The sequence below is a fragment of the Mauremys reevesii genome, linkage group 23 (genome assembly GCF_016161935.1).
Source record: "Mauremys reevesii isolate NIE-2019 linkage group 23, ASM1616193v1, whole genome shotgun sequence".
NCBI lineage: Eukaryota > Metazoa > Chordata > Testudines > Geoemydidae > Mauremys > Mauremys reevesii.
This window is the reverse complement of record NC_052645.1, coordinates 11,754,814-11,782,155: the sequence shown is the minus strand read 5'-3', so window position 1 is coordinate 11,782,155 and position 27,342 is coordinate 11,754,814. Positions and strand designations below refer to the sequence as shown.

Here is a 27,342-nt window from a genome sequence, read left to right as displayed (position 1 = left end):
AGTTGTTGTAAGGCAGTTCATTTTGTTAATTTTAGTTTATTAAAAAAAATAGTCAATTCTGATTCAAAATTTGTGGGCAGAAAAAATTGTAGAGAGAAATAAATTGGTTTGTTATAAAGCTCATAAATGACAGTGAGGTGACACTTCACAGAACTGTCAAATAAGACAAGCAAAAAAGAATGTGAATTTAAAACCTGAAGACTGACCCTATTCCTAAAGTCTGTTGAAACAGATTTCTTTTATTATATGCTGAAGCAGCACCCATTCTTCCCAAGACTCTTTTTTAGTTTTGAAAGTAATAACTCAAGTCGTGAGAAAATGCCATAAAACACGTCACTAAAAAGTCTGTACCTGCTTGTCCTGTTGCCACCAAAAGCTAAAAGAAAAATAGTACGTTTTAACTTTGATGTAGTAGTTCTCAAAAACTACCACAGATCTAGCTTTGGATCCCCATACTACATCTGGGATCCAAGTGGTGGTACTTGTTTTGTACTGCTAAGAAGTTTTTAAACTTCATCAGTGGTGTTGGCATGAGAGTTCATTTCAGACTCTATGGGCAAGTACCATAGGAGAAGGGAAAGTTCCACTTTTACTAATCTTGTGCTTTAATATCAGACCTCGAAAATAAAAACAGCAAATTAACGCTTCTGTCAGAATTGAAGTCTGCAGCCTTCTCTATATGCTACATGAGTAGCTTGTTAACATGTGCACAATTTCTTCAGCTAAACATGCGTCTCAAAAAATTGAGGTCAGACCTATATTGGAGGAGAAGCAGGAGGATGTGGTGATGGTTGAGATTCCAGAATCAAAACCTGTGGAACAGTTCGGAGAGAAGCCAGGTATAGCTGTGGTGGCTATGACTCTCTGCAGTGCCTTTTCTATCCTTTCCTTTTTTATGCTTGTTCTTGATCGCTCTGAAATGTTTCACAAATTTTGGCCTTTTTCTTCATTTCTTTGCAAGATCTGTCTTTATAGTCAGGCAGCCAACAGGCTGGGATGGGTTTATGTCCTTAAGTGTGGAGAACTGTTGGAATAGAATTGCTTGATTACACTTTTTAGACATGTATGCAGTGTAGTTGTGGCTGTCAGTCCCAGGAGATTAGAGAGACAAGGAGGGTGAGGTAATATCTTTTATTTGACCAACTTCTGTTGGTCAGAGAGACAAGCTTTCGAGCCACACAAAACTTTTCTTCAGGTCTGGTAAAAGTACTCTGAATATCACAGCTAAATGCAAGGTGGAACATATTGTTTTCTAAGGGATCATTCAAGGTTAAAAGAGGCCTGTTAATATCTCTGCAGTGATAGGGCAAAAAGAGGGGGTTAGTGGGATACAGATTGTTGTAAATAAATCCAGCAGACTTTTAGACAGAAACTCTGTGCTCAGATGGAGAGATTTTAAAGGTATAATTACATTTCAAATAAGACTATATTTTAAATTTGTGTACTTTATAAATGATAGATTAAAAAATGTGGAATATTGTTTTTGTGATCCTAAAACATCTGCTTTAAAACTCTTTTTGGATTTCATCTTAGAGGTTGCTCGCGTTTTTTTTTTTTTTTTTTAAATCTTGTTAAATACGTTTTGTAGTTCATGACATCTTGGGGAGCCATCTTTTGTAGAGCCTAGATTTCTTAGGACATGTTTATTATTTGTTACAATAGTATCTTGGTGACTTCTTGGCAAAGAAGCTGAGATGTCTATAAATTTTGTATATTGTTAGGATGAATTTGTGTATTATACCAGTGTTATCCGAGATCTGCTCTGTTTGCTACTTCTCTAATAATGAAAGGAAACTCATGATGAATGCTTACTGGTGCATAATTCTATCCAGCCAGCATCCTCCCTATCTGTGTTTGAGTAGAGTCCCATTCTTCCACTCCACCACAATTCACTATAGAAACCTTGTTTTGTAGCCATAATGTTTCTATCCAAAAAGATATAGACAGGCCCATCAATACTTTTCCTAAGATGGAGACTGACACAGGCCAGTCATTCCCATCTTCTTCCACACCAAAGTGACCTCTGCCTACGCAAGTGTTGCCAGCTCCGGCTGGCTTGAGAAGTCAGAGATTGATACTGTAGATCAACCCAGGCCTCCCACAAGGCACTACAAAGGACTAACACCTAAGACACCAGGACACAATTCTGATTGTTCTGGTATGCAGTTGCAATGCAGAATTATACTAAAGATCTAACTCCTAGAGCGGCTTAAAACAGGCAATTTTAGTGTGTTGGCTGCCCCTCCCCCACAAAATGTAGACATGCACAGTCCTTAAGAGGTGAGTCCCCATTGACCCTGACCTCACCATTAGTGACTGTTATTTCCCTGCAGTCTTCCATTTGGTATATTAATGCATTCGTAACTTCTTCTAGCCAAACATACTTTTGAAAATATTGAGATGAAACCAATAGCAGAAGAAGAGGAAGAGGAGAAAGTGGAGGTGTTTAAGGTTACTGTTCCAGAATCAAAATTAATGGAACCGTTCCAAAAACAGCCAGGTACAGCTGTGATGGCTTCTCATACAGTCGTGCTAACATCACCTCCTACAGTACTTACACCTGCTTTTACACAGCTTATTTGTTATGTATGAGCAGCGTTATGGATTGCCAGTGTTAAAGGTGCTGAAATACTATAGAATATGGCTAGAATTTTTGGTGTGGTACTAACTCAATTAAAACCAGAGTAAACGTGGCAGATACCTTGAATCATAATGCTACATCAAACGTAGTTATGAACCAGACAACTTTAGTGAGGTCGGGAGACATATATAAAAATTTTTTACAGCAGTGGTTCAGCAGTTCCATTGGTACATGCACTCATACATACAGATGGCAGCCTCCAAAGGTGGTGTACCTTGCTGGAAGTGCTGCAGTGTAGTCACTTTCATAGGCATATGTGTCATGAATCCTACTAGCAGTATACAAAGTCTAGAATTGTTCAAGTTGTGCTCTCCCTGACCTGTGGCAGATGTTGTGCTACACAGTTTGAGGAGTTAGATTGCAACCTCCTTTTTTCATTGCATTGTTCTTGGCGGCTATTCACTAGTGATTCAGCCTCCCCTGGAGTCAGTTGCTCTTTCCAAGCCACTCCATTGCTTCAAATAAACCTCCATTTGTCTTAAATAAAGGCAGATTTTATTGGCAAATTACAGAAGTTGGAGACCAACATAATGTAATAAAATAAAATGTAAAATAAGTAGAAATATCTCCTACTTGGATACTGTGGAAAGGGTTGATTAAACTAGTAAACTAGCTCTGTGATAGATTACAGAATATCCAGATATTACCTACTGCAGTGTGGCAGGCAAAACTAGTTTCTCAGGCCTGGTCTACACTAGGACTTTTATCATTTATTTATCAGCGTTAATTAACTAACACAACAACCGCCACACACAGGAAGCCATTTTAAAAGACTAGGGGGCTCTTTTAGTTCCCATTCCCTCCACCCGGCAGGTGGAGTAGCGCTAGCGTAACGCAGGCTTGCTTGGAGGGGCTGGGTGTGGATGTGGATGCTAGCAAGCAGGCAGCAGACACACAGTGCACCACTCTGACGGCGTTGACAGGAGACAGCAGCCAGCCACACAGGACTCTCTGGCCAGCCACATGAAATGAATGAATTTTTTTTTTTTTCATTTTTTTGGTTTCTGGCTGACGGTCTGGTTGCACATCGCTCGGGCTCGGCACCCAGCAGCAGCAACAGCAGGCAGCTCAGAGAGGCAGAGAGAGCAAGAGAAAGAATGCAAGAGGACTGACAAGTGGAGGGAAGTCCCAGGATCTGATCTGTGGTGTGTGGGTGAGCTGCTGCTGCTGAAGCGCGGAAAGCGCAAGAACAGGCGAAGACGAAGGAAGGTCTCTAGAAGAGAAAAAGAAGAAGGAGGGGAAAGCAGTGGAGGCGCGCGTGAAAGTGAAGAAGACTAAAGCAAGGGAAAAAGAAAGTCAAGCAGCACCAGACGCCGCATGCCCAGCCAGACATTCTAGCCAGCTCTCCACCTGCATGCCATTCAGGTGGGTCTGCAGCCAGTGCCAGCCAGCAGTGGGACCGCTCCGACGAGTGGGTGTGATGAGGACGGTTCTCTGTACGTTCAGTTCCTGGGGGGATGAGATGAAGAAGATTTGGGGGGGCGGCGAGCTCTTCCTCCCTCCCACCACTTCCACCTCTCAGCCCTACTTCTTCACATCATCAGGGAATCTCCCAAAACCCCCCCTCGTATCGCACCCCCGGAAGAAAGAGAAAAGGATCAGAGAAGAAGAAACTAAACAACAAACATTTTTTTTTTTTTAAAAAAATTTTTATAAAATAAAAAAATATATAATAATAAAATAAAATATAAAATAAAAATAAATAATAGCTACAACACATATACAAGCAGATAGATAGAGAGCAGGGAGAGGGCAGCTAAAAAGAGCAAAGCAAGAGGAGAGCAGAGGGAAAAGCTTGGTTTCTTGGGGCAGGCGCTCAGCTGTCCGCAGGGCCGACATCATTGGGTGCATGCACCATCTAGGGGCAGGAGGCAGAGCATCGCAGCTCAGCGCCTGGGGGTCTGTCGCCTGATGTGCTGCATCTGTGTGTCTGTGTCTCTGTACTGTTGCGGCCACTGATGTCCTTGTGGTACTGTGTGCTGCATGTGTGGTATATTAGTGGAGTGTATGTTAGTGTTATATTGCTTTTTTTAGAGTACTTTGCATAAGAATGACCTTTTACTTTGCATTTTATGATTTTTGATAAAGAAGTTTTACTTTAAACAGAGTTTACTTTGCATAAGAATGACCTTTCATTAACAGAGTTTTACTTGCATAAGAATGACCTTCGCTAACAGAGTTTTTTTGCATAAGAAAACAGCCTCGCTTAGCCCAGGGCTTCAGGCCTCAGAGATAAAGAGTAGCAGCTGGCTTTTGGCGATCATGCTCAATAACCCTTGTTTTTGCACATTTTGCTGAGCAGCAGAGCACAGCTAAGCAGCAACACTAAAGCACTCTGTACTGTAAAGGCAAGTAAGGCTTACTTTTGTTTGTACTGTAAGCTTCTATCTGCTATCTTTCCTCTTCTCTGCCTATTTCTCGCTGCTGCAATTGATTGCAATCTCGTGAGTCGAACTGTTCATCTCCTGCTGACTAGACTCTGTTTCTTGTTTCACTCTTCTGGACTGACTCTGGAAACTCACTGCCACTGTGTCTGTTCCAAGTTCATGTTCATCTTTCAAACATCACCTTTGTTCACACACAGCACAGCTTCGCGCCTTCCCGGGCAGGCCCATTCACCCGGATGCCCAGCAGAGCACCACTGCAGAGGGCCTGAGGAGAGGGGCATGAAAGAGACATGAGCTCCAGAGCCAGGGCCCAGAGGAGAGCAGAGAGAGCACGCAGGCGAGAGAGCAGCAGCACAGCAGCAGGCACAGCAGGAGAGCCAGGAGGCGCAGGATAGGAGGGAGGATCAGTCGGAGGTCAACAAGCGCAGGAGAGGCAGGCGCCGCCTCTGCAAGACCGCAGCAAGCCAGACGCCAGAAGACTGCCCAAGCGCCCAAAGAGGAGAGTGCAGCCGTGAGGTCGCTGCCCTGCACCCTGCACCAAAGTGTGTCCCCACCCCCCCTTGTCCAAGAACTGACCCAAAGCATCAAGAGAGGGGCCCTCCCAACCAGCAGAACTGTCCATGCACACAAACAACAAAGACAATTTTTAAATACTGTCAAAGCGCTCTTTTTAGTTCAAACTTCAACTCAAGTTCAAGTTTTAACTTAACTTGTTCTTGTTATTAGTGTAAGCGGTTTGGTTGTACACTGTGTCAGTTCTGTTGGGGTTGTTCTGGTCACTTGTGTGTTCTGTAGTGTGGTTGAACAGTGGTCACTGGGGTACTGCAGCAGGCACTGCAGCAGTGTCAGCACAGGCACAGTCTAGCAGGGTACACAGGCCTGTGTGGTCATGCAAGCTGGACCGCTCAGGGTGGTGTGTACTGGTGGCTGCTGCCTTGTCCCAGCTTGTCCTGTATGCTTCCTGGTGCCTGATCACCCATCCTCCACTGCCCCCCCCGCAGCCCAAACCCCCACCTCCCGTGTGCCCCCCGCCCTCCCCCCCACCCCTTCCCCCCATCCCTCTCAGACCTCCCACCCCCACCACCCACCCCCCCCACACCCCTCACCCACTCCCAAAACCTAAACCCACAGCTCACCCCACCCATCACAAAACACAGCCCAACCCCCTTCCTGCAAACCCCAACATCAAATTAACAAAATGTTTCACAGAAATGCAAAGTAATTCAAACTAAAAAAAAAAAATATTATTAATTTAAAAAACATTAAAATAAATTTTTAAAAATCCTTCTGAAGTTAAAAAAAATATATGGAAGTGGGAAACTTGGGGATATCAGGGGGACAACAGAAAGGATGCTCTGCAGATGCCCTCCGCCTGCTTCTGAGCTGGCCTAAGCCTCTCAGCGATGCCCGCTTCTCCAGCAGTATGCTGCATGATGGCTGCATCAAGCAGCAGAAAAGGCGAAGCAAGGTCCTAGCCATGCTCACTCCCTCTCCAAGCAGCAGTCAGGCAGCTTACATCCTCAGCACCTGATAGGCAGCAAGCGCAGCAAGGTCTTGATCCTATTCTTTGTCAGGTAGTCAAGCAGCAGCCACAAGGGCCCCACATCTCACCACCATTCTGCGGGTCAACAGCCATTTTGAAGGCGCACTGATTTGTGCTCGCCCGAGGCGTGGCGCCTCAGAGGGCAAGCCATAGGCCCAGGGCAGGCCGTGGCAGGCCAGGTCCCCAACGCCCACCTGCCCATCCGCTTGTTTGTGCACATAGGCCCAGGCAAACAAGAGCGTGTGCCTGAACACTCAAGCCACTGCCACTGCCGCCCCCCCGACACGACGCCATGAACCTGCCCCACCCCTCCCCCCTTGTTTGGCCCACAGCTGTGGCAAGTAGTAAGCCCCCCCCCCCATGATGCAAAGCTGGCCCTGGGGTTGGTGCCCTGGCCTCCATGGTGTCGGCGTGGGAGTGGCGGCCAACCATCCTTGATGTGAGTGGCCTGGCATCCCCAGCCCCACCCAGCGAGGACATCATCCAGGGCGCATGGGCTGGCTCCGGCCTGCTTGACGGTATTGCAACTGCTTGCTCAGGTTGCTCGCCTGCCGGTGGAGCCAGCACAGTACGCGTGGGCTGCTGTCACACACGCCAAAGTGCGCCTGCTGCATTGCAAGTGAGCAGCTGAGGCCCAAGTGCAGCCTCCAGCTGGCATGCTTGGCACACACCAGGTCAGGCAGCAGTGCAGCTGCACAGTCTGTGCTCGCAGGGGTTTCTAGGTCACCGCCACAGATCGCAGACTGACAGCACTGTGTTTCTCCACCAGTGCCATTGTCTCCACCTGCAGCCTCAGCACTCTGCCACAGGCCCACACACCCCACTGCCCTGATGCCGCCCCACTCCACCACACCTGTGCCACCCCCACCCCTGCCCCACGCCTCTGACGCCCCGCCGGAGCTCTCCGCCCACAGCTCTGGCTGCGGTCCTCGCCGCGAGGACTCCACCGAGCCGCCGCGACCAGATGACGGCCGGAGTTGCGGAAGAAGTGAGCGCTAATGTGCGAGGGCTGATGAATGGCAGCAGCGATGCCCATTGGCGGGCGGCGCTGCGAACGAAGCAGCGCAGCATTTCTCCACGCTCGGGAGGACGGAGGGAAGGGATTCCGTGGGAAGACAGGAGGGCGGGAGAACGATTCCCCCTTGGAAATCATTGGTGGGCTGTTTTTGCAAGTAGCATCATTGGGTGGGAAAGAACATGGGGAATGCAAAAGGTGTATGCGGGAATGTGTGTGTGTGGTGGTGTCGTGTGAATGTAGAAGTTCGACTTATTCGACTTCTATGTGGGAGGTCGAATCACATTATAGTATGGATACACACAAACAAATCCATTAAGGTGAAGATAGATCCTCAGAGCCTTGCACTTCCAGCCTGCCAGCTATGTCCGGATCACATGGTCCACAGTTTTGTGCATCAGCAGAGTTTCTTCTTCCCTTTGTAGGGAAATCATCCCTTTGTTCTCCCATCAACCAGTCTTTGTTTGCAAGGTACCCGTTCCCTCCACTCTTTGATCCCATCACATACACCTCTGTGGGTCAGAGTAGTGGCTTACTACACCTCCAAAACCATGCACGTGGCTATTGCCCAATTGTACCGATTTCTCCACCCAGCTCTGTTGAGATGGATTTTTGTGAACATGTTGCCTCCCAGGCATTGAATCTGTGCACACCTGACAGTTAATTGTTTCCTTTCTCAGCCTGACCACTTCATTATTATCCATAGCAAGCTGTGCCTCTATAGCCAATATTATGCTGGGTACAGAAATACATTTTAAGTATAACCTCGTAATCAAAGTAATTAGTATTTGATACATCAGATAAGTAATTATAGTCTGCCAAAGGAAACTGTGTGAATTTTGTTCTCTCTCCCCCTGTCCTCTTATCCCAAAGCATCAAAAAATTAGTATCATAATGCTGCGTGCTGATATTCAGACAAGGTTCCTGAAGAGAGATTGTTCTTGCAAGCTTGTTCTTGGTAACTTCTCCTTTTCCCTGCCGTCTTTGAGGTGGCATTTTAATGAATGCATAATTTTTTTAGTTATACATGTCCTTGAAAATATTGAGATAAGCCCAATAGACGAAGATGAGGAGGAAGAGAAAGTGATGACAATGAAAGATCTAGAACTAGAGCCCAAATTTCTGGAACCAGTCCAAAAGGAGCCAGGTACAGTTGTGATGGCTTCTCACACCCGTGTGGTTTACATTTCCTTCTACTAAGCCTGACTCTGTTTGCTATCTCACAGCTACCACGTACAACTTCTCCCATGTTTATTGTCACTTCTGCAGTACAAGCAGTGTCAAGGCAGTGGTGCTAGATGAGATTGTGCCAAAAGGATGCCAGGTCAATACTAGACACTTATTGATGTGTAGGAGAAGTGTTGTTGTTTTTTTGAGAAATGTGATACCTTGGATTAATATGTAACAGTGAAAATTAAGTAAACTTCGGTATCAACAAATTTGTGCACTTGATTACCAGTAAAATTATGTTTGCAGTTTTCTTGCATTTTTCTCTTAGTCTGCTATTTGTATTGGTCAAATACATACAGTATTTCTGCATATTTTATAGACAAAGACAAAAAGCATTTTAATACCTTTTTGAATGAGAGGCAAAACAGGGATTAGAGGATATCTAAACATACAGTCTATGATCCTTAAATCTGAAAATTTCTGATGTTTTGGGTCTAGCTGGGTGAACCGTAGTAAATTAGTATTAGCTTGGACAAAGTATCGAGTGTGTATTGTCCTATTTGAGCCATAGGCCCGGAAACTAAGGGTGTGGGGGGGTGCTGCAGCACCCCCAGGTTTTAGGTGGGGCTCAGCTTCTGGCCCCACACATGGGCTCCCAGCTGCCGGCCCCAGCCTCAGCCCCCTTACCTCTGTCTTGGTCCTGTTCTCCTGGAGGCATGGCTCTGCTCCTGGCCCCAGCTCAGGGGACGGGGGAAGGGGTGCAGAGGGGGGTAAGAGGGCTGGCTTTCAGCACCCCACTGTTAAAAATGTTCCAGCGCCACTGATTTGAACCAGTAGTTGACTTCATGAATATGAGCTTCTGTCAAACTGAATTTATTATTTCAGATAATGGGAAGAAGTTTAATTAGACAACCATAACAATTAATAGGCTATTGTGGGTATAGAAATTGCTTAGTGAATTGTTTGGGGCTTGCTTTGACATAAAGGATCAGTTTGACCACCTATTCCTAAATGTAAGGACTTTTAGAAACTTGGTTGCTCAGAAGCTAGAATTAGGGAAGGAAGAGAGTTGGTGAGTTTTGCATGTACCTGATGCTTGTATGTGAGGCACGCTTCTGCTGACAGACTCGTGTTTGAAGCCTCTGGGAAATGATGGGCATCGTTCCTCAACAGTGACTCTTCTTGTGGCAGGGGAAATCATTTGACCTAAAAAGTAGAAGTCTGCTTTGAAAGCCAACTGGAGACTGCTGCTTGTCTGTAAAGTTTTATAACGAAATACCTAGTGATTTTTAATAGGCCAAAAGAAAATGCATAAATCTGATCCAGAGATGGTGAGGAGGTAGAGAATCTCAATGTCTGATTCAAAAACTTCTGAAGTTTCTGTTTGGAGACTTCATGGTACAGTTAATACAAATGATCACAGTTATAAATGTTTGTACTTTAAAGGTTTCATAGTGATGAACTTATATCAGTGGTGGTTGAAAGATCCAGAAACTCCTTGCAGGGTCACAAGTAAATTAGTATTTCTGGTGTGGCTTCTTTGCAGAGTGCAAGCTTGCTTTTTAACTTTCTGTACAATGCCTTTTATTAAAACTATAAGGAAAATATCCTCCACCTTTCTGTACTAAATGCACAAGCTGCTTTACCCCCTCCCCCCCCCCTTTTTTTCCCCCTCTTTAAACTACAGTGCTCTAACCTGGGAAGATTTTCCTAGGGATCTAGAATCATTATGCATTTTGAACCTTGCCTTGACTCTTTTTTCCTGTTCAGCAGTAGCGGTGGTTACACCTGACCGAAGCCCACGGCCCACCTCTGCACCAACCGTTGCTCAGAGACATGTTGAACCTACCCCACCAGCTGCATCAGATACCAAGGAAATAGTAGTAGTCTCTAAAGTGGAGAAGGAAGCTGTGGAAACTGAGGGAAAGCATGAAGAAATGCTACCCGAGAAGGTGAAGATGGAACCATCTGAAGTGGCCAAGGTACGCTAGCCTTAGAATTACCATAAAGTGTTTATTTGTGAGGACTGCAAGTGATTTTTGCTTTATATGGAATGCTAGCTCTAAAATGGCCTCCAATGGCAATGTTGCATTAGATGGGATGGGATAGAGAGGTATCTCATCCCTGTGTAGTCAGTGGACTGGGAATGGGATCCCCTCTAGCTAGTTGGTTGATTCCAGAGAATACCTTTCCTGAACTTCAAGATACCACAGAAAATGCTACAGTGCATGTTACAGTTTTCATTTCTTAATTGTACCTAGGGCAGAACTTTTTTTCAGGGATGGTCCTAAACAAATTCGGTGTTACCCTTTGATCACCTTAAAATGGTATGTTCCGCTGAGAATTAACTCCATGTACAACTGAATTTGTTCTTGTTAACTAATAACGCTCTTTACTTCAGTTGAATTGCCCCTGATGTACACAATGTGAGAGAAGAATTGGGCCCAGAGTCTTCCAGCTTTTATAGTGTAAGGTGGTGTTTTAATTGATTTGTTTTCCCTGGAGAGCTGTTAATGGACTTCTGACAGGCTGGCAGCTGGACTAAAATGTTGATTTGTGACTGTTCAAACACTGTTTAGAGACTGTGTTGAATATATTATTAAGTGGGACTACTTAAAAATTGGAAAGTGAAAATATCTGGTTCTTTGAGTATTCTGTGTAAAATATAGATAGATAAAAATATAAGGCAGAATAGTATATGAAGAGGTGTTTCAACATTATTTTAAAGTTTATTTTGAGAGAGGGTATGGATTGTGGAGAATCTAGAGGCAGAAAGGGTAGTAGATAACTTAAGATTGCTTCCTGTCACTCTGAATACTGTACATTCTGTTTTCCCCATTTTTTGTTGGGAGTCAAACTCTTCTTGTAATTACATCATATAGAGAGCAAGTCACATATGGTAGATGTAGTTATATTCCATGGAAGATCGGTATGTATAAAATAAGCACTTGAGGCACGAGGGAGGAGACAGTGCAATATCCTCACCAGCCCCCCAGACAAGCCAAGAAATCTTTATTTTCAGTCTTCAAGGAATCCCTGTAGGGATATTAAGAATTCTTGTTGGTTGGAGAAAACTGGTGGCAATCTTGAAACATAGGGCCAAATTTGGACCTGGTTACATCTGGTCAATCTCTGACTCTAATGAAGTTGCATCCACTTAAAACTGGTGAATTTGGCCCTTCAGAACCACAATTCAAAACCATAATCACAGTGTCACATTTTCATTGTGTGTTAACCACTTTGTAGCTTCCTTAACATACAGTACTAAGTGTATTTCTTTTGATATGTAAGTGCCTCTCTTCCTTGCATAGTCTACTTGCCATATATCTCTGTATATAAAAACACACATGAGAGGTGAACAAATCAGTTAGTCAACAGGACCGTCTATGATTAACGAAACACAACTTTTGGTAACCCACACTTGGACTGATGACACCACAGTTTTTAAAATTGTCAATGGCTGTACACCATTGCCAAATATTTAAGAGCTCTGAACTTTCTGTCATAAAGGCATGGAGCAGGAGCACTAAGTCACTGAGGATGAGTGCCAAAGACTAATGGAGTCTTGCAGATAATTGAAACATTGTAAAACAGGTTAATGCCACACAATGGTTGCGTTTAAAATAATTCCATTCATCTAGTCCCTCATTTATCTGACAGATTTTTCAAGTAGTTACAGTATTAGGTTTACTTTGGCGCTTAGTGTAGAAAGAATTCTTGTAAAATCCTGTAGACTCTAGAAGCTCCTAAACTGCTCCATAATGGAATCTAGTCTTGGGTTAATCACCTGTTTCTTTATCCTTGCATATATAACTATTTTTGCCTTGTGACCGCCAATCTTTGTGATGTTTCCTGTATTTGTACTTTATCCCATTTCAACATTCTTCCTGCATTGTGGTGGTGGTGGTATTGCTATTTCAACAGGCCCATCAAGGTAATCTTTCCAAAGTTACTTCAGTGATAGGCTAGCAGGCGGTGCAGTTTTATTTGAATGATTCTTGGTCTTTATCCTGCCCATCAAATGTAAGCATGCCATCTCTGTTACAGCCTGGATTGCCTATGTGAATTGGATGAATTCAATTCCTTTTAACTTTAAAAAGCTTTGAAAATATTGGTTCTTAGTTCTACAGTTATGTGGAATGAAAGACTCAGATCCAGTGCTAGTGGTAGGTCAATTGGCTGACAAATGTAAATATGTACTTATAGACATGTGTATGGCCTGTGTTATACAGAGGGTCAGCCTAGATGATCACCATGAAAGAACATCTTTATTTTCTGTCTTTGAAAAGTTGTACGTCTATTAATTTGAACATGTCACTTTTGACAGTGATCTCATTGGGGTATCAAATTGTAGATAACCTTTGGAAACATTGGCTTCCAAATATCCTTAAAACAAAAAGCCTATCTTTGGTGGAACTATTAAATAAATGCTCTTGGGGTCTTTTAAAACACTGGTCTCAATTGTACTTTCAGTTTTAGAAACATGATGTTGAACTAACAAATTGTCACTGTTAGTTATGTTAACCCTTGTTAACCCTCTTCAAAAGACTGCATGTTGATTCCTGCACGTTGACACATTTCAAAACCAACTTAATATTTCAGCTGTGTTTTGAAACTGAGTGGTTTCCAAAAATCTACTAACAAGAAATGTTTTTACCACTTTATTTCTTATATGTAGGTGGGGAAAACGCACAGCGAGGTCACATTGCCTACCACAAATGGTGACCAGCCCCAGGTTTGTGCTGATAATTATCAGTTAGGTTGTTCACATTTTTTTTTAAAAGGTTGTAAAATGAAGGTTCAGCATAACTAAATGAACCAACATTTTTTGTTTTTATCACTGCAAAACAGCAGCCTGCAGAAAAAGAGGAAGATCCGATAAGAATGAGGAAGGTTAGCCATTTTACACTTTCACCAAGCAAAATTGCCATATCACTCATGCATACTTAATATATTTAAAAAGACAGTGCTCCAATTTCTTCATGTGCTTTGATTTTTAATCTGCAAGTATCCGTTGCTTGTTTTCAAAACGATTCAGCTTTTTGTCCCAGTGGCAATCTGAGATTGTTAAATAAATCTCTGTTAAAGAACTTCTTAGTGAGAAACATACTCTGTTTCGAATATGAATTGTGTTTCACAGTTCTGTGCTGAAATAAAGCTAGTAACAAGCACAAGAAAATTGTACATTGAACGTTCCAGGAAATGCAAAAACTTAGCCATTTATAGTTTTATGGGGTACATGACAGGGAAGATATGTAAAACGCTGAAGGTATTTCAAGTATATTAATTGTAGTACACATTTTAATAAAATGCTTTTTAAAGGTTGGAAGCATTGGGAAAACTACACGTACAATACCATTTAATGCAGCACCATACACACTTCATTATCAGGAAGTTGAAAATGTCTTAATCTTTGCAAGTCTTCCATAGAAAATGTTGAACATTTATTTGCTGAGAGCAGGATGCCTTTGTTGTAGCAATGCAAATAAGCCAATGAAACTCTGGGAACTGTCTCTTTAAATGAAACTCATTACATTATTCCATTGTTCATGAGCAAGGTCCTCCATTTCTTGGTGGTGACTGTTTCTACACACGTTCTTGTGGTTCTATGGCCCATCCCATATTGGCACAATGCTGCGCTCCAAACATTTATTTAACTTTTTTTATTTGCCAATTTGCGATTCCCGCAAGAAAAACATTTTAATTTTCTGTGCTTTTCTTTTTTTTGTTCCCCCTTTCTTTCATTTTCACAGAAAAGATCAAAGAAACTAGATGGTGAAAACATTTATATCAGGCATAGCAATTTAATGTTGGAGGTTTGTATGAACTTGACGCTTATTTCAGTTGCGTTTGCCTGGACCTTCTGCATTCTTTGCTGAACTCTTTTTCTTCCTCCTCTGCTGCTGAATTTGTTTTTGCATGCTGTTGCATGAAGCCTTTTTTAAAAAAAATATGCTTTTGCATGTCGTCAATAAACACGATGATGTGCAGTCATTTCTCCTACCTTTTTTTGGTTTTCATTCTGTCATACTTACCAGAAAAATATATGATTGGGATAGTCCTGTGTTAAATCTATTTCTAGAATCCTAGTGACTTTATTGCATGTTTTTTTTCCTTCAGTCCACAAATAGGAATTTCTACACTGGTAACTCAGAATAACATGAATCACACAGGATGCAAGTATATAGAGAGTGTGTGTGTCTCTCCTTGACTGAGACAAGGGAAAAAAAGAGGGGAATGGAATCAAGGATGAATCACAATTGAGCACATAAAAATGAGACTGACAGTAAAGCTGCAAGCTGTATAAACTATACAGCAGTCTTGTTCAGCATTCTTCAGAAGGGCTCATGCCACTTCAGGAGGGCTCAAGCCACCATTGCTTGCTCACAGTAATGTTAGATGGGGCCTTTTTTTGCTTTCCAGAGAACCGCCAATAGAATTTACCATCATTGTTGCTGTAATTTTTCTCTAAACACTTTCCTGTTCTAATGTGTTCTAGGAAACATACAGGTCTCTTACATTGGAACAAACCAGTGGTCAATAGCAAGTCCCCTAGCGTCTGATGTAATTACTATCCCTAGCGAAGTGTGCCATTGAATACACTTCAGTATGCTACTGCTCAGCTGTATTCTGAGGGTGCAAGGTTGTTTTCTGTCATTTCATGCACAGGTGTAGATCTTGGATAGTCAGCTTTAAGATACTGAAACTTAAAATTTAGAGGGTTCACACGCAAATAGGATCTCGAAGACTGGAACGTTCCAATCATATATTTATACATTGTTATGGAAGACACTTTGTGGCTTCTGGTACTGACTTTTTCTGTGTGTTGTGTTTCTATTAACGATTACAGCTTCAGCAGCTGATAGGGGTTTCCTCAGCAGTTGCTTTTGAAAATGAAATGTAATAACTGCCTTTTTCTTAAAAAAATATTAATTTAAAGCTTTGCAGCTTTTGGTTTCTGACGGCTACAATTTTAAGCTTTTGGACATCAGTAAAATGGTCAACAGGAGTCATCTACAGTCAGAATGCAACAAGGATTTCACCCACCATTTGTTTAGGCCATGCATAAGCTAATTGTTTATCTATTCTCAATGAAAATTTGTCTTAAATGCTTTTTTCCTGCTAGTGTGGTACTTGGCTCTGGCACATGTATTGTGTGCTCCAGTGCACTTCGTTTTGCCTCAGCCTCCTCAACCTCTTACTGCCTTCCCCTGCCACCCGAAACACTTTTGTTACAGGTGTTCACAGACCCTCAGCTAGAAATGGGCAACCAAAAAGGTTGCGTTACTTATTGTTTCTTCCTTTTTATTCTATGTATTTGGCAGATCAGATTAAATCCAGAAGACTGGCTGAGTGTGGGAAAATGTTCTAGAAAATGTTGTTTTATTTTATTGAAAACAGTTACTCCTTCAGATCTTGAACTTCTGTGCTTCATAAATTTATAAAAAGGTGGAACAGGAAAAAGTGTAATTATTAAAGCGCTTTGTTCATTAAAAGAGGCTTACAAAAGCAATTCAAACTTCTGTGGGATACATCTTAAACTTTAGCTTCCGCATTAATACTATTCTGGCAGGGGAAGTCCAAATGTGAACAAAGTGCTTCTTACCAGGGGCAGGCTAAACAAGAGGCGTGATCTTTGTGTTTTTTCAATCCAGAGTCAGTGGCAGGGCTCCTCTGCATGTGTTGCTAATTCCAGCTTCTGAGCTTACCATGGAGTCTTCAACAGTGTTTTTCATGCTTTTTCTAACTAGCAGGCACTCATCTCATGTTTTCATGTGGGACAAAAGCTAAAACTATTGGTTCCCCATGGATAGGCCAAAAGAGAGAGCTATATTAATGAAGCACCCTTTTATCTCTGCTAGCTGAAGGCAGTCTGTCTTTGGTAAGCTTGTAGGGTCGTGGGACTGGGTGACCAGACAGAGTAGGCTCTTTTGACAGGTATTAATTTAAAGCAAATGCAAGCAATCTAGTCTTGTGTAAGTAAGTGACTTAGTAGGTTGAAAAACAATTGAATGTATAGAGATTGGAATCGGCAAAATCAAATTTGCCAATGAATCTGTCTTGCTTGTTTTTTGCACTGTCTTGAAATGTCTTTGTTTAGCTTAAGCCTATTTTATTCAAAAGGCTTTGTTTTAAACAAACTGTTTTTACTTGCAAGGCAAGGCTGTTTTTGAATGAGATAGTTGAATTGTGGACTTGTGTTGAAGTCTGTGCATTTATGCTGTAACCTGGCATCATAGAATAGAGAATTAACGTTTTCCATACCCATATTGTTTTAGCTTGGGTGCACTGGTTACTCTGGCATGAAGTAGATGCTCAGTTAGTTTTAGGAGTAATTTTCTCATCTCACATTTTGTTCACTAGTGTGAAACCACTGGTATAGTTCCTGGAAAGAATGAGGTGTGGGCAAAGAAGGTTATGAGGTTGCTTTTTAAAGATAATTTCATATGGGAGTGGAAGAAGTGGAAACTAGAAACAAACTCTTAAGAATGTTAACAGCATCTGTGAGCTTCCCTTAGCTATTCAGGGTTAATGGAAGAACAACAAAAGAGGAAAACATGCAGTGAAGGATATGAAATCAAATTGTCGGGGTTCTTTTAGTTTTGTACCTTGATATTTTAAATCCTCTTTAGGTAAAAATCCAGGTGTTTTGACTGTAATCTATTTTGCTGAAGTAAAAGATGACTAATGTCAGGTCTCACTGCTAGAGGGGCAGACATCTTCCACTTAATTAAAATTTGTCCCTCAATCCAAGGGTAGAATAAAGGGAAGGAGAATATTCCCTTGTATGTTTAGAGTGAGCACAACTAATGGAAATTAGCAACAACTTTGAGTGCAGCTTGCTATTTGGCAGCACAGGCAATTTTAGATGGCCTCTTTTTATGTGCATCTTCATTTGATTTTTTTAAATCATAGGAACTAGATAAAACTCAAGAAGAAATAAAGAAACATCATGCTAACATCAGTGAGCTGAAGAAGAACTTTATGGAGTCCGTCCCCGAGTCCCGGCCTAGTGAATGGGATAAACGCCTGTCTACTCACTCCCCCTTCAGAACATTTAACGTCAATGGGCAGGTCCCCACCGGAGTGGAAGGAGTGAGTACTTATGAAATGTGGTATTTACTGATTTTATATTGTAGCAACTAAATACTGACGCTAAAGGAACATCTTTAAATAGTGGAGGACTAAACTTGGCTCATGTTATATTTCTGGTTGGGGACATTTCAGATGTCTTTTTTGGTGGGTTTTAAGAACAACATTGTTGCTGAGGGATTCATTTATTTTAGCTTAAGTCACAATTCTTATGTGATACAGTATAAAATAATATTGGAGCTTCCTATCTGGCTTTGTAGCAACATTAGTTAATGTTGCCACTAGAATTTTGTTTTCTTGCTATCAGTTTCAACATTACAAGAGCGCAGACTTAAATAGTTATGTTGGGATCTGGATTATTCAAAATACAGGTGGGGGTAAATCTATCTTCCAAAATGGAAAATGTCAAAATTGATGTGGATTGTAATTTTAAATTTTAGCTTCAAGGATATTATCAGAAGCCATGGAGAGGGGAAAAAAAATATTTTGGATGGTGCCTCTAAGAACCAAAAATCACAAGGCTTGATAAGCCAGAGAGGAACCTTGTTAAGAGAGTTGTGTATGTAACTCGGCCCTGATCTTGCATCAGGAACTGCTTGTGTGTACCCATATTCCAGTGGGATGTCTTACTAACATGGGCACAGGGGTATACAAGGGGTTGGGCCCTGGCTTGGTAGAAACATAATTGCTTTTTAGGGAAGTGTTATCCATATTTGTAGCAGTTCATGCACATTCATAGGCCTCTTCTTTAGTTTCATAAGAATTTTACTACTTTTCGTCAGTAAGTAAGCTGGAGAAGCCAAGAGATCAGTCAGTCTGCTGTCTAGTCTCTTCCTTACTGGTAGTCAGTATCTTACTGGGATAGGCCTTGTCATATTACTACTGCTGTTACTTAACTCATAATTAAAGCTCCTAGATCAAAATAATTACAACTTCTTGAACAATGATAGTTATCTGCCTTAAAGGGAGGGAGTGAAATCCTAGCTCCATTGAAATCAGTGGCAAAACTTTCACTGGTTTCAGTAGGCCCAGGATTTCACCATAGATCTGCCCCCCTTGCCCCGCCACCAGTTGCTGTGGAGACTGTTTTTCTTTGCTTGACTTTTAAACCATGCAAGTGTGGAACTTGTAACATGGAATAATCTTGGGGGAGGAGGAGGAAGTTTCCAGTTAATTTGTTAAACACATGAAGCCACTTAACAGTTTGATCACTGAACTTCATTTTAAGAAGCCTTTCTGCAGCGTGCTCTCCAGCAGAGATGATACAGGGGTCTCCACCCATAAGAGTATTTCCCAAGATGGGGACAGAGGGGATAGTGTGTGCTTACCAACCCGCAACCACAGTGGTTTGTTAGCAATTCTTTAACACTGTACTAAGGGTGGTGCCAGCCCTATGTGATACCTGTCTCTGGAAGTTCCAACACTTGTGACATGATCCTTCTGAAAACGGCATTTCAGTGAAGGTGATTTATGATGGTAACATGAGACACCTGCAGAAAGGCACATGAATAGTGTTTTAGTTTGCCTTCACATTATTATCAAATGTATAAGGACGATAAATTTGAATGTAATATAATTCTTTTTGCTGATGTACCATTATGCTATTGTAGCAAAAATCATGGCATTCTATACGGGGTTATCTTTCTGCTAGTCCTATATCTTACATTACAAGACAACTGAACTTTACACACTTTGTGTATGTCCAGGTCAAGAAAGCCACTCTCCTGTCCTCTGAAAGAAGGGTTGGTGGGCCAGAGGTAAAGCTGCTGTTATGATATGTGCTTCTGAACCAGAATTTTGCTATTGTAATGGCACTAAGCAAAAACTCAACAGCAGCTGCTGAGTAACATTTTTTTTGGGGGGGGGCAACATTAAGTAGTTTCATATCTCACAGCTTCCTGACCTAACACTTTAAAGGATTTGCACTGCTGCAGCTTTTGCAGCTTTCAGTTTGCTTATTTCGGCGCATGGCTGGTTGAAAAGCTGCATGAAGATGTAACCGTGTATTCGGAAAGAAAAACAATTATGAAAGTTTAACTATACCCTGTTCTTTTTATGTTGTCTTCCTTTCCTTTTCCGTTTTGTTTTTTGTTTTAATAATCATGTTACTGTTGCATTTTATTTTATTTCTTTTGCTGCCCAGTCCCCCAGCTACTTTCTCCCTGATACTCATCACTTAGGGGTGTGCAAAGAACCAGCCCCAAAACACAAGACTGATCAAAGGAGGTTGGATCAACTGAGAGAGCTTAGGGCCAAATTTTTTCTTTCGTAGATGTGCCGGGGTTGATCATGCTTGGCCAACTGAAAGAATGGAAAGCATTTCTTGAATAAACTGCAATAAAATTTTCCCAAACAATTTTCACAAGTGCTAAAGCATTTGTATGATACAGTGTTCATTATAATTTCACATTCTTTAGATTCTGAAGACTCAGATGCACTAAAATGTAAAACAAAATCCAGAGTTTGGAATGTTACTACTAAAAACATTCATGTTCCATACTCCTGATTCCTAAGGGATTGAAAATTTTGCATTCATAACTACAATATCATTTTAAAAAAAAGTGGAAATTTTGATACTATCTTCATTTGCAAAATCTTCAAAACAAGATTTTATCATCTGCATTAAAAACTAGGTGTCAAACCTTATAAACGAATGTCACTTTTAAGGCCAGTATAGTATAGGAAGTTGTAAAAGACTGCATTTTTATACTACCATTTCTGTTTGTAATACAACAAAATTAACTTTTCTCAACAATTTCAATTGTGGAACACTTAAGCACTAGATTTTAAATTATCCTTCTCTCAAAGGGAAATTGTGAACACTCATGAACATGGCCCTAAGATTAGTGGATTCTATGAAGATGGTCATATTCAGAAACTAAGTTATAGGATATTGCTGAAGTGCTTCTATCCTGATTGAGCCTCCACAGAATTTGTCCTTCACAGCAGTTTGCCAATTTAGTAATAAAATATTGATCAGAGCCTCTGGAAGACCTGTCCTAACACTTTGTACATCCCTAAGTACCATTTTGAGCACTTCCCATCTGTCATTTTTGTTCATCTCTCTGTCTTTCTTGATCTTCTACCACGAAAGCAGACACAGGAACGTCCTCTGTTAGTACAGGATGAAGACAAAATAAAAAAGCAGATGCCTACTGAGACAGCATTGCCCCAGCAAGCAAAAGAAGACGTTCTTCCAAAGGTTTCTATTCCAATTCCTGAGGAGCAGAAATCACTCAAAAAGTGCCACCTGTACTCTAGTACTTTTCCTTCTCCACGCATTCCCTTTATGATGTCCCTTTTTGTGGTCCTTGCACTAACTGTGTGGTGGTTGGTCTTTCTGTGATCGGAAACGGGGACTAATTGAAACCTCATGACCACAGCTCTTGAATGGTCGACTGCATCTTCTACGCGTTGCTCTCTGATCTCTGTAGTTCGTTGTCCTACGAACACTCTACAACTATGTTTATCATAATATTTTACCTTGTACAGTGTATGATTTGGAATTCTAAAGGAGTGGCAGTGGGTTGCCAGACCTGCAATAATACACTGAAATTTGAGCCTTGGTGATCTACAGACTAAACTTTAAAAAGCATGTTAGCTATTGAGTACCTATCTGAAAGTCTTTAGCACTGAAGTGGACATGCTGACAGTGGCTGTTTTGCTTCTGTACACTTCAGACTTCTTGCACAGCGGTTTGTGAAAAGACTTGATTGAAGGTTACTCTTATTCTTAAACCCAGCTCTTGTATACATTTATAGTGTTTATGGTGGGGAAAATTCAGTCTCAAATACGTATTCAAAAGGCTTAAGATCATTCACAATAGTGTACAGAGTCTGGTCCATAACCACTCCTTTTCTAAGAAAACAATATTAGCATACAAATCGCTTTTCTTTAATTAAAAAAGGCTTGCGTGTCAGTGGCTCTCTTAGGGATAATTCATGTATGTACATAGGAACAGACTACTTCAACTGTCCTCTTTATGGAAGATCCTTTTCAGGTCTTACTACTGTCTTTGCACGAGCATCACTGCATATCTTTTATAGCTGAACTCTCCTCTGAATGAAAATACTGTCTAACTTTTGTTTTGGGGGGCAAAACCCTCATTAAAAGCAGTACTTATTTATTGTAAGGTTAAATGAATCTGTTTCTGAATTTGACTCCCTTGGTGCACTGTAGATATGTTCTTTCAATTTGTGTTGAACTCACTGAAGTGTGTGTACTAATGGTCATGTGAATGGAAGTAATGTGCTGTTAAGTACACATCCTGTGTCTGCATGTTGACTAATAGCATTGTTGTTAAGTTTATCAAAACATGTTAAAAGAGCAGTATGTCCAGATCATAATTCTAGTGTTAAAACAATTATTATTTTGACTTCTTTAACAAAACCTTTGCATACGGCTTATTTTTTTGTAGCACTTTTGTATATATCTGGATTATTTGGTTCAAATGATCTATAATTGAGTTTAAATTTGACTGTATTGTTAATGATTCGGTTATATGAGAACCAAGATTTGATGCTCAGCTGGGCTGAGCAGACGTGGCTCAGAAAGCAGAGGGAAGATGGGACTCTTTCTCGTGGGCAGTTGCTTCCGAGTATATAATAGTCAGGGGACAGAGATGAGCCAGCCCACTCTTCCCATTGTAATTTGCATTCTGTAGAGTATGGGTGTAGAAATAATATTATTGCTGAGACCTGCAATCAGTATTCCCACTAAAGGGCTATTAAAGAATGAAAGACGCTTGGATGAAAGGGACTAAAATCTGTGTCTATATTTTTCTTTATAGAGTTATGTACACAATTTTAGGAAGTTAATGTGTAAGTATACGTGTGGGTGGGTGTGCACGTGTGCGTGTGTGCACTGGGAAAAGAAAGGAGACAAATCTATGAGTGCATGGAATTGTGCACACGTTCTCCAGTAAGAGGATAATAGTGAATCTTAAAATATCTCATTTGCATCTCTATTTACGCTCATAAGTGCGTTGATTGAGGCTCACTGAACAGTATTTCAGAACTTTAGCTAGGAAGAATCTAGTTAGTGAGTGAAACATTAATTTAATTTTGTTTTTAATCTCATGAGAATGTTCATGGTTTTGGCCAGTACTGCTTGAATACTTGTAATGAGTTCAGATTAGTGCTCCCATTTGTGCCCTCAGGATTTTTGCTGTGTGTCAATACCAGTTTAATTGAAAAGTGTCAGACCCTTTTAGTACCATAATCATAAACTTCCTATTAAAAACAAATTTGAACATTGTATTGATGCCAAATAGTATATACTGAAACCATAATATACTGTTTTTTCTTTGTAACTATTTAAAAATGTTAAAACTAAATTAAAGATAACCTTGATATGCATATACAGGTTTAGCCACAGACTAAGGGGAAATGCCACTTCAAAAGAATCATGCACTGGATGGATCTAAAGAATAAGGCTCAGTAGGCAAATGAATGGAGAACCCCAGTAGTAGGGCTCGTTGTGAAATGTAGGAGGATTGCCCTGAGGAAGTGGGAGGAAAGAGCAGTGTGGAAGCTGGAACTTTGGACCAGTGGGTCAAAAGCTAAAGGGAGAACCTGAAATAGATGCAAGGTGTTGAACACTTCTGGTATATGAGTGCTTACAAGAATTGGAAAGGACAAGATGTTAAAACTCAGATCCCAGGCTACTTAGAAAAAATGTTTGCTCTCCACAGCACATCATCTCAAAAGTGAGGGGTAGCTGTGCCTTCACCAGGGGCGGCTCCAGGCCCCAGCACGCCAAGCGCGTGCTTGGGGTGGTATGCCGCGGGGGCCGCTCTGCCGGTCGCCGGGAGGGCGGCAGGCAGGGCTCCGGTGGACCTCCCGCAGGCGTGCCTGCAGCGGGTCCGCTGGTCCCGCGGCTTCGGTGGAGCTTGGGGTGGCGAAATGTCTGGAGCCGCCCCTGGCCTTCACTCCCAGCCGTTAACTATTCTTGTGCCCCCAAAACACACTATAACCAGAAAAAAGTACTTACCACTATGTTTAAAGAGCCATAGGCCTGAGATTAATATGGTGCTATTGAGGATAGCTGGACTTGAGGCAAATCAACTTCTCACGGGACTACTTTAGAAACTCCTGTTTAAAAAAAATATAGAGAGAGAGAGAATACCCTGAAATTACTATAATGAATATCAATCATCACAAGGCCATGATTTCTACAGCCATATCTGCCTTGTCAAAAGGAACTAGGAAGTGCATTTTTTTGGGGGGGACCTTACCTAGAAAGAGGTTTGAATGTAGTGTTCAAGAGATCTATCGCTCTAGGATAAGAAGAGTTTCTATCCTTTTGTTCTACTCAGGTCGTCTCTGAACTTCCTAAATAAAACAATCTCTTTATCAAGATAACTTTGAAATGAGACTGGTTTCTATCAGTAAAAGACCTTTGAACTACAGACAGATTCTGAGAGAGCCCCACATAATGTTTCTCAGCGCTTAATTACTATCTCTGAACAGGACATGAAGAAATTGAACAAGCTATTAATATCTTTTTATTTAGAGATCAGCTAATCATCCAAACAAATTGTGAAGGTGCATGTCTTGCATTAGATTAGATTTATACCATTCACACAAGTCTGTTTCTCACAGAAATACCTGGTAAATACTGCATTACTTTCAAGCACCCTTAGGATGTGGTCTTGTCCACATTTAAAAATTCATGGAGCCTTAACCTAGTATCCTAGAGTTGGCCTTTACGTTCACTTCCTGTAAGCCACCATCTTTCTGATCTGCTTTTTGAGGGAAAGGAACATCAAGGAGGAAACTTAAAATTTTGCCTTCATTATGTATGAGGTCTTACTCTTTACTTCCCTCCTCTTAGACTGGAGAGTCTTATGCTTCTTGGACCTCTAGATGGAGGGTAATTGTAGAGTATCAGAGACTGAAGTTTTGTCGAGTACAAATTGCAATGTATCTCTTGAAAATATTTATAAGTACTCTGTGCTACGTTTTGACCTATCCTGGAGAGAGACTCCCACCTCTTTGTTTGCTTCCAGGGCATATTTAAGCACAGTATTACCACAAAACCACCTTTTATGGTAAGGATGGTAAAATCTCACTTGCATATGTGTTCAGTATCTCAAGGTCCCTTTCAGCCCTGCATTTTTGTGATTCTATATTGCATTACATACATACATCATATACACTTTGCTATGCTAATTGTCTTTCTATGCTTTCCTTAAGGTCAGCTGAAGATGCAGTATTGAAATAAAAAACATTATATGAATAATACACATTTGTGTATATATAAATAGTTCTGTATGCTTAATGTAGTACAAAATGTCAGTTTTAAATAGCTTGCAAGGAGATGTTTTTTCCTTTTATGTCTATTGCTAGCAGAGATACTTTAACAGTATGATTTACTGTTTCTAGAACTGAGATGTTCTTAAAAGGTGCTACAAGAGGAGTTGTTACCTTACAGCTAGATATGTAATTTCTGATGTCAGGCAGTTTAGGTGCAGAATAAGGTGTTTCACACTATACCTTAGTGTAAAGGTAGATGTCGCATAGCGTTCATGAAGAAATACTGAAATAATGTATCTTAATCTATCCTGACTCCAGAGGACAAGATGGAGTGGAGTGACCACAAACCATCTAGCTAGCCTACTGGCCGATTGTTACCATGCCAGTGTCAAACATTAATTCATGGCAGTGCTGATCTTGTTGTCATCATTTGTATTTGGCCAATAGTGTAATTGAGATTTGTTGCACTGATAGTAAATATTTGAGAAGGTTGTGAATATTTGCTGCTCTGAAGGGAGAGTAAACATGTCAACAGGATGCATAAAATGTAACCTTGCCTAGGTTTATGTGAAGAAGGCTGCATTCTTGCACTTAATCCTTGATGACTTATTACAACTCAGGATGTTTCAGCAGCACCTAGATATTGGTCACTACGTGCTTTATAAATACCTAAATGGATAGAGGCTGCTAACAGTATTAATATGAATTAGTCTTAATTATTTTCCAGCGTTTTTCATTCTAATATCTTCGACTGTCACACCTAGAGTTTGTTTAGCTAAGACTTGTGTGTGCTCTGTGTGGTTATGTAAAATTGGGGATGCAGTCCAGTTAGAGGCAGAAATAAGAGACTTCTCTTCAAGGCTTCAATCCCCGTAGTCTTTGGGTTGTGAAGTTCAAAACTCCAGAATAAATTAGTTGATTGTATATATAATGCATGTACTCAAATAGAAGTCATTTTAAATTCTGTGAATCTTAATTTATTTTCATTATTATGTTAGCGTTGCTAAACTCCCTTGTGGGGTGAAATGCAAAATAGTCTCTTGGTCTTACCCACATTTTCTTTTAAAAGTTATTGGCACTTTGAAGCAGGGAGATGGGTTTGAGTTCCCCAGTGGCTGTCTGTTTCAGGCCCAGGCATCATTGGGGACTTTTTACGAACTATGACGCTAGCACTTTGAAATTTGCGCAGAGATTTTTTCCTTAACTCAGGGCTTATTGAAATTCAGATTAAATGAAGATAAAATATATTAAAATAGATAAGTGGTACTGGATATAATTTTTTTTAAAAACCTGTATTATTTACATTTTAATTGGAGACACTCAGATGAGGTCTGTTAGCAGAGGACCAGTAACATCCTTACCTAGTACACTTCTAATTTTTAAAATAGACTGTTCAAGTTGTATGACCTACAGTGCTTCAGTTTACCTTCCGTAGTTGTATTTGGTGCCAGAGGCTATCAGTCTCATGAGGCAGCATCATTCCTTTGTACTGTGTTGCACAAAGAGTTAATGGTACCAGCAGGTGCTGTGAGGTCTTAAAGTGATCTCTTGACCAGTACTAATATCAAAATTATAGCAGGATAATTTGAGTATTATCAATTGGATGTTCTCTTGGAATACAGAAGTAGATCTTCAGGTGCTGGTTCCTATGTGTATTCCACACATGGGTATGCATGTGCACCATACTACTGAGTCTGGAGATTCCTTAGTCTGTTCACTTGTACATGCGCAGTTGCTCTCCTTGTGCTCCAGACTGAGGACATAAGAGGCTGTGTGAGCTGATGCCTCTGTAGTTCCTTTTTACTGCCGCATGGCCTGAGTCAGACTCTTGTGTGTCCACAGATTTCTCCAGTTTTTTATCAGCCTGTAAATAGTTTTAATATTTAGCATAGTTAAAGGTTTAATATTGTATAGTTTAGCTTAGTTTCTTCCATTTCTTGGGAGACTCTCCTCATGCACTGGGACTATGCCTGGAGTCTTAGGATTCAAGAATTGTCTCTCATCTTTGCTCCTTCTCTGAATCATGGGCATCAGTGTTGTCTCTACTGTCTGGGTTAGATGCATATCTAAGCAAAGAGCAGCATTTGCTGTTTGTTTCCCCTGCGGACACGTGAAGCATGTGAGCTTCAGTTGAGGAAACACATTATGGAGAGGGCCATGAGATCTCACTGTGATCCAGGCCAGAGAGACCTCTCACCCCATCCCAGTGCACCAGTGCCAACCAACAAGCAGCGCCC

General features: G+C 41.2%; 1 protein-coding gene across 45 annotated transcripts in view; it reads left to right on the top strand.

Annotated features, from left to right (window-relative positions):
• Positions 1 to 27,342, top strand: part of EPB41 (erythrocyte membrane protein band 4.1) — a 160,472-nt gene that overhangs the window by 96,421 nt on the left and 36,709 nt on the right. For 6 of the 45 annotated variants that reach the window (XM_039511986.1, XM_039511987.1, XM_039511967.1 and 3 more), the window contains 8 exons: positions 723 to 839; positions 2,375 to 2,500; positions 8,608 to 8,733; positions 10,527 to 10,738; positions 13,435 to 13,491; positions 13,608 to 13,649; positions 14,510 to 14,572; positions 17,673 to 17,852. In XM_039511986.1, coding sequence (XP_039367920.1) covers positions 723 to 839; positions 2,375 to 2,500; positions 8,608 to 8,733; positions 10,527 to 10,738; positions 13,435 to 13,491; positions 13,608 to 13,649; positions 14,510 to 14,572; positions 17,673 to 17,852 — 923 coding nt within the window. Of the gene's footprint in view, positions 1 to 722; positions 840 to 2,374; positions 2,501 to 8,607; positions 8,734 to 10,526; positions 10,739 to 13,434; positions 13,492 to 13,607; positions 13,650 to 14,509; positions 14,573 to 17,672; positions 17,853 to 19,555; positions 19,607 to 19,992; positions 20,223 to 20,943; positions 22,629 to 27,342 lie in introns of those variants that run through there. The other 39 variants (XM_039511964.1, XM_039511985.1, XM_039511995.1 and 36 more) reach the window with 35 other exon arrangements.